Source organism: Halyomorpha halys, unplaced genomic scaffold (genome assembly GCF_000696795.3).
Source record: "Halyomorpha halys isolate HHAL.00 unplaced genomic scaffold, Hhal_1.1 Scaffold251.1, whole genome shotgun sequence".
Classification (NCBI taxonomy): Eukaryota; Metazoa; Arthropoda; class Insecta; order Hemiptera; family Pentatomidae; genus Halyomorpha; species Halyomorpha halys.
In genome coordinates, this window is record NW_027106674.1 from 694,446 (window position 1) to 702,663 (window position 8,218).

The 8,218-nt window shown below is 29.3% G+C and overlaps 1 protein-coding gene across 2 annotated transcripts in view; it reads right to left on the minus strand.

Annotated features, from left to right (window-relative positions):
• Rbcn-3B (WD repeat-containing protein Rbcn-3B) overlaps positions 1–8,218 on the minus strand; it is a gene marked incomplete at its 3' end in the record, with an annotated part of 47,982 nt that extends 39,764 nt beyond the window's left edge. For both annotated transcript variants that reach the window (XM_014419746.3, XM_014419744.2), the window contains 9 exon segments: positions 271–353; positions 498–660; positions 2,162–2,252; positions 3,822–3,967; positions 4,052–4,245; positions 6,428–6,596; positions 7,502–7,580; positions 7,661–7,767; positions 7,894–8,218. In XM_014419746.3, the coding sequence (XP_014275232.1) occupies positions 271–353; positions 498–660; positions 2,162–2,252; positions 3,822–3,967; positions 4,052–4,245; positions 6,428–6,596; positions 7,502–7,580; positions 7,661–7,767; positions 7,894–8,058 (1,197 nt within the window).

Genomic DNA, 8,218 nt, shown 5'->3' on the forward strand with positions numbered 1-8,218 from the left:
TATCTCTTTTGTTCTATAGCCCTGATGAAGACCTGAAACTCAGGTCGAAACGTCGGCATAAAATAAATAAATATGGTTTTGTTTATTTATGTTATTCTTTGCTGACCGCACCCCCCGACAAACTTCTCCAATCATTATAATGTGTTATGATCTTTAGAAGGTATAAAATTGAGAAATAGTTAACATTCTAATAAGAAATTATAATTTCCCTAAGAAATCACAGTTTTTCACAACCTATTATATAATTAGTGATATAATATATTTACTTACAAGCTGATCTAATATTCCAACAGGTGAGGGTTTCATACAATTCCATGCATCAGCAATACTTGTGCTAATAACAGGTTCAACCCCTAAAAAAAGAGATAAAACCACAAACATTAATATTGTTAGGAAATACGAATTTCCTTAAATATCAGGTAGACAAATTATGAATAATATGATACAGTACTTTATTTAATTTAAACAATTATAAAGTTATAAAATAAGTTATTTACCAAAAGGTTCATTCACTGATTGCTGCCGTAGCTGAGTGAGTTGAGCAGCAGAAATTTCAGGAACAGTCCAAATAAGCACAGCACCTTCAGAATCAGCTCTTATTAAAATTGGTCCTTTTCGAGAATTCTCAACAAATCTCATAGCTGGAGGGCAACAAACAGGCTAAAAAATTAAAACCATTCAACTTTACTGTTTTAATTTGTAATATTTTCAAAGTTAAAAAAAGATTTTTTATTCACATCAAACTAAAAAAAAAATTTCTTAATTCAAAGGATAAATATAAATTGTGTATAGATGGATAACTGTATTCTATTCTATTCAATCAGTGCTACAACTTGATGTTGAGTCCAAATCTGCTGCAGCAGTATCCAACAAATGTTATCATTTTGTGCTGCTGTCATCCAGTTCCTCACACCCAAAGTGGACCTGATGACATCACCTCCATAAAACCGAGATCTTCTCCTGTGTCTTGAACCGTGAAGTACCTCCATTATTATCTTCTTTAGCAGGTTATTCTTAGCCATCTGATAAACATTCCCAGTCCACCTCAATTTACTGAGCATCATAGCCATGTATGGTTTTCTGAAAAAAGGAATGTCTGGTCTCCAAACCTGATCAACTTTTACAGCTCTCAATCACACCTTTCACTCAAAGACCATCAAGTTTTGTTCACCAGTTTAAGAGATAGTCCATATTTCTAAGCTATAAAGGAGAAATGGCCAAATAGCTTCATAAGAAATAATGATGGCTCCTTAACTGGTACACCATACCTAACTCCTCAGGTAGATTCCTTACCTGCTTCTTGCAGTCTCCACATCAAAAAATAAACATCATAATAGGTTCAAATTTTTAATGTGCAGTATTTAACATATTTATCTATTTGAAGAATGGTAGTTCTTAAAATAAGAATGTTCAAACAAATAAACTCTTTAACTTAATATAATAGTATAGGTTAAACACTTTTTCCTTTCCTTATTGAAAGGCAATTAAAGTCCCTATAAAAAAAAATCATTTGAATCAAACTAGCATAGCGAAAATACTGCTTGTTGAAATTTGTAACCATGTTTTCAATGCATTTTGCTCAGTTTTTCATGTATAACATACTGTATACTCCAGATGCTCCTTAGAGGTGAAATAAGAAAAATAAATAAAATCTTTATTAGACCAATTTGAATGAAGATATAGTAAGGATTTATTGAATTATAATTACCTTTAATAGGTGAAGTGGTAAGGAAAGTCATGTGAGTGGGGAAATACCAGATATTTAAACTCAAAGTTGAATTACTTTTAACTATTAAAATAATTCATAATTTTATTGTTCATAGAAAAATTAAATATAAATATTAATTAGAATTCTTTCATTAAAAATTCATGATTGTGTCTTGGAAATAATAACTGTTAATAACACTCTAGAAAAGTATAGATTGCAAAGAAGAAGAAAACAAAATCTATATGAATTTGATATGTATACACCTTTGCCAAAAAGTACATTAAATATTTTCCTTATTAAATGAAGTATACTGATTAAATATATGCAATAACAAAAATTTATAACTCATTTATTTTTTTCAAATGTTGATAAAAGAAGACAGAAATATAAACATATATGTATTAAAGCAATACAATCAACATTCAAATGTTGTTGATTAAACTAAATTTATACCTTTCTGCTAGTAGCTTCTAAAACACAATAAAGAAATGGGCTATCTTCTTCAACTGAAACAGTGTGAAAATCCTTGTTGTCTGCTACGCTGCTGTAAAATATACTTTTTTATTAACCAATTTACTATAGTAAATATCTGTGTTAATTAATCATTAGCAAATATATACTAAATTTTAATTTTTTAAAAACTAAAAAAAATACATTGAACCTTCAAAATACATTACATATACAATAGAACCTCAATATTTTTGATACTCTCTTGAACTAGCCATCCATAACATTCAACGAAAAATATACCTCTATATAAGGAACAGGGTTTGTAAACAAACCTCAATATAACAAATTTAAGATCCTCTTAGAAAAAATAATCAACTTTTGTACAACAAATTTTAAAAATGATAACCTCTACATAGAAAAATTATATCTATATAACCTTAGTAAAATTAATGGATGTGTTTGGACATTACTTAAGTTACTATAAATATTGTTATATATAACGCAAGTGGGTTCAATGATTTACAATGTAGTAAGTACCATTATGTTTCTAATTTTGCAAAATAAAATAGTGTACATACTATGTACATATTTAAATTATGATTTATCAGTTCTCATACTACACATATTAATAGTTTTAATTGAGGTTGAATTCTATAGAATTCATTACATGGAGGCCAATAAGTTCAATAGAAGCCAATCATCAGAAAGGCCAATAAGTCCAATAGGGGATAATAAGCAGAAATTGATTTCTGCTAAATCAATTTCCAAAAAATTAAATTGAGATAATTTATAGCAGGAAAATACTTAAATAGAAACTTGAACCACAAAATAAACGGAAATTAGCATCTTGATCAATGGATCTTTTTCTTATGTTAGGAATAGATAAGGCAGTTTCCTATGGGTAATATTGCAGTGAAAGACAAATGAAAATTGAATGATTTTCCAGGCAAGCTGTCATATGGGAAACCTAGGGCATTCTATCAATCCAAAATATGAATTCCAAATAAAGTCATAAGAATCAAACTATGAGAAAAAAAAAATTAAAAACACAATGAAACATGTCAAAATAATACATATACATTAATATACATTATTTATATTCATACCTAGTAAATTTTCCTTTAAGTTTGCTATTAAAAACAAAAAATTTAAATGTAATCTAACATCAAGGATAGGCCATGCTCTATGTGCTTACTTACCTATTCTAAAATAAAAATAAAAAAATATAAAGAGAATTAGAAAACACAAAGTTTAATGTAATTTGCATAACCATAAAATTATACATTGAATACAAGTTTTATTTTAACAGAATAAAAGGAGACTGAAAATTAATATAAAGTGCTAACTATGCCAATACATGCAACATTTTTGACAAGACACACATGGTATTATATCTTTATTGTAAATAACCCCTTCTACAATAAAATAATAGAAATAATCAGCATAGCTGATTTAATATAATTTAATATATTATCCCATGGGGATAATTTAATAATCCACAAAGATTGATGTAGGATTAAATATAATTTTAAAAAATTACAATCAGAGAATATGTTTTGGAAGATTAAATAAAATAAAGATCCATAAAAACTAGAAGCTGTTCAAACGTTGGAAACTATAAATATTCATCATTTTCTAATTATAAGAAAAAGTTGACAATTACTTGGCTGGAAGTTTATACATATAGCCTTTTCCTTCATCTGACCATACAAGTACTCTATCAGGTGCTAAAAAATGACCACTTAGCCAACGCTCCCCGCGTGCAGCCATTACAGAGCATAAAACAGAAAAATCACCAGCATCATAGATCTAATAACAATACAAATTAAATGCTAGTAGAAAATATATGTCATAAAAATAAATTTTAAAGAAAAGCTTAAGTTATTTTCGAACCTGCCAATACTTGGAAGTGACGATTAACACAGTTCTTTGATTCTGAGAGCAACAGCTCATAGCTAATGCATTTAGGCATCTAATTTGTTTACTTTCATTTTCAAAGATAGGTTCTTGAGGAGTTTTAATTTCAGTAATGCATAAAGTCCACATCTTGACAGTACCAGTAGTGCTTAAAGCCAAAACAACATCCTCTAAAATATATCATATATATCAACGATATTATAAAAGAAAATGGTATTATAAAAGTCACCCATATTTTTATATGTATTAAGTGATAACTAGATTTTTAATAGGAATTAATTCTCATCCACTTCATGAACAAATTAAAATTAGCTATAACTCTCAGCAATAAAGAGATGTATCTTAATTCTCAAATTGCTAAAAAATAAAATAAGAAATATTATCCTAAAGAAAAAAAAGTGCTATAATGGAATATTAAAAAAATTCTATTTCTGAATATCTGTATTTAAGGAGATTGTGTTTTGAAAGAAACCATAAACGTGTCCATTATAGAGAATTGTGTGGTTAGCAAAAAAATAAACTATTAATTGTTTTAATTATCAGATGCATTATAAGAAATTTTATCCATTATTAATTTACTAGTCTTGGTTTATATATTTCAATAATATATTTCTAAAGTTCAAGAGATAATGGATAGAAAATATAGCGATGTCCAAGCTGAAAGTCCCAGAATATTTACGTTTGAACAGAATATTTTCGGAAGCTAGATGAAGGTTTTAAATATAATTTTATGGGTTTCCAAGAATCCTCTAGAACATTATTTTCACAATTTGGGTTGAAGAAAAAGTTCCAAATCAGTGGAAGGACAGCATCATCTATTCACTTCACCAGAAGTGTGACATTCTAAAATGCTCAATCTGCAGAGGGATAACACTTCTTTTATGTGCCTATAAAATCCAATCAAAAGTTATACATTTAACCCTGCTTTATTCACCGAGAGATATATTAGCAGGGATGGTAGTTGAAGATGTAATAGCTGAGTGTTTTAAGGTGTTACGTAAGCAACTTCAAGACTGTAGCAGCACTGGTTTGGTTCCAACCTGGGCGATTTTACTTTTATTTCATGGCAGCCCTATAGATTGAAAACTCAACCTTCTTGTTAGAACAGTTTGGTAACCTACAGGTTAACCAACCACCTCTTATATCAGAAATAAACAGGTAAAAAGGGAAAAAATAAATAAAGGTGTCAGGCAGCTTAGAAAGGGAAGATCTGCAATTGATCAAACATTCAGCATCCAGATGATCTTAGAAAAACTGCATTAGTATTAGATTTGCAAGATTCACAACTAATTTATTGACTTATGCAGTAGATAAAATTGTACTAAAAGGTCTTAAACTATACGAGGTCCTCAGTGAAATGGGAATAATGTTGAAACTTTTCTTCCAGATTAGGATGACAGTAGATGATGTGAGGTGCACTGTAACGCACATCAGACATTTCACCAGACTTTGTTTCTACAAGAGATATCAGATAGGGAAATGGGTTAGCCAATCAACTGTTCAACTTAGCTTTAGAAAAGGTTGTATGGGACTGGGGAAGGCAGACAACTGATACTGTCTTCAAGTATGTAAAGTTTGTTCCAGTACTTGACTTTCACTGATTGATCTAGATTTCACTGTAAGGTTCTTCAAGTCATTCAAAAGTGAGTTTCTTAACTTAGCTGAAACTGTAAAAGAAATGAAAATGACAGTAAAAAAAGGTAAAATCAAGTATTTTCCATTACATTGATCAGTCTGAACCTCATTGATTGATTTTGAACTGGTTTCTTCATTAAACAGCAATTAAAAATATTTTCTATATATTTTTTATGATTCATCCATTGTTCATGAATCATGAATACCTGTTTTACAAAAATAAGACATACATGTTTTACGAATCAGACAAACAATAGATATTGAAGAGAATGTCAGCAAAGCATAGTATATAAAGGACAAGAAACAAGATGGGATGCTGAGGAACTTTAGGCTCAAAAAAAGATTTTAATACCAAAAAAAACTTTTGAGCAACGATTCAAAATGTAGAAACAGAATTCGAAAAACAGCTTGAGATAATCAAGTTTAGAGATACAAAAGTAATTTTCCTCCATGGTGCCTGGATAAAAGTACATATAGATTTGACTACAAACAGACATGGAATCAAATTTGTTCCTTGATATTTAAAACATAAAAGGCGAATAGAAATTTCCATGAACATAAAGCTTTCCTACCTTTGATAATGAGGATTAAAATAGGATACTCACTACTATTTATCAAGAATTATGAAATTTAAAAATGAATAGTACACTATACTTCATGTTTTCCATCAGCTATTAACAGATCATATAATTAATCATGTTATTATAATTAAGATACCTTTTCTATTGTTTGGTCGAAGAACATAAAGAGCACTAATCCAGTCAGTGTTAATTTGGGAAGATAAGGTAAAAATAACTTCTAAACTAAATGGATCCATAACCAAAACATCAGCATAATAACCATTACAAAAGAGTCTAACATCTTCTGAACCTTCCATGTGATAAGCCTGAAATACAAATTATTGTCTCTATAAATAAATGTTTAGTACATGACAAAAAATATGTGGGCAACTAACTTTTCTGATGACAAATTAATGTCTGTTCAATATTAACTGAACATTGTATAGAAGGGAGTACACACCCACCCGACATGTTGGAATAGTGCTTCTGAATTACTACCAAACAAATTATCCATTTTCCTCTCATGTTCTAATGTTGATAATACTTTAAAACTTTTTTTTATTACGTATATCTTTTAATATCAACTTGATTTGATACTGGATTAATTTTTCAAAACGTAGTTATTGTACAGTGAATAAACTTTGAAACTAGGAAGACATCGATTATCTTCCTTGAGATTCAATACATGAATTAGCTATTAATAGTGTCAACACATGAGTAAAATAAACTATTACAATATTAACACCATTTTAACTTCCATAAAAAGAATAAAACAATATAGGATAGTACAAATAAATGAAATTCAATATTTTAAAATCTCTATGGCTAAAGTCAGAGCTTCAATAACTTTTTTCAGACTATTACGATCATACCCTTCTAAGCTATGTATTTAATAAATGTAAATATATATATTTATATTATATATATTACATATTAATAAATATATACTAATATGGTGGGTGTGACCTCACTTATTATACTCAATGGGAAACCATCGCTTTATTTTTAACCTGACATCATAAAGTGATTAGTATTGGTGCAAATTAAGGCCTTTAACTAAGGCCTTGAGATCTTGAGCAAACCAAAGTCAACAACTGAGATCCAACTAAAGCAATAATAATAATACTGTAGGCTAAAATCCACAATAGGGCAATTGAGTAAAAATGAGTACACGCCCATCTGCCATGTTGAAGTAGTACTAAGGAATTGTTACCGAAAACACAATTTATACCTGCATGCTGGTGTGAACATAGGGTAGCTTAACTAGTTCCCGGCAACTTCCATCAACTAAATCCCAAGTACACATTTCACTGAAACATACATAAAAAAAAATACACAAAGATTATATGAAAATTAATACCACCTAGAGCATTTTGAGCTTTTAACTTACCCATTTTCAGAAGAGCTAACAACATAGTTATTGTCTAGAACAACACTTGCCTTTGAAAGGCATAAAATTGTTGCTGTATGGCCAACTAATAAGCATCTAGGTGTCATCTAGAAATAATAAAATAAACCATTATGCAATATACATATTTTTTATTCTAAATGTCACCAATTAAAAGCTTATTAAAAATAACTGCAAATATCTACAAAAACAACAAATTTTAATATTCTACTGACCTTAAGAGTGTCTGGATCTACTTGCCATAAGCATATTTGTCCATCATAACAACCAGTTATAAGAGTGCACTGGTCTCTAGACAAATAAACACAAGAAACACAATGTGTAGGAGGATATTTTCCCCACAAAACCACAGGGACCACCAAATTTGTACCACTGGACATGTTTATTGAACTATTCTAAACAATATCGTAATTTACTTCCTTATTTCATAAATTTTCGTTTGCATAGATATCATAATCAGCCCTAATATACCAAATTCAAAACATTGATAACAGAACAATAATTGATAAGGTGTATTTCCAATGGAGGAAGGTAACAATG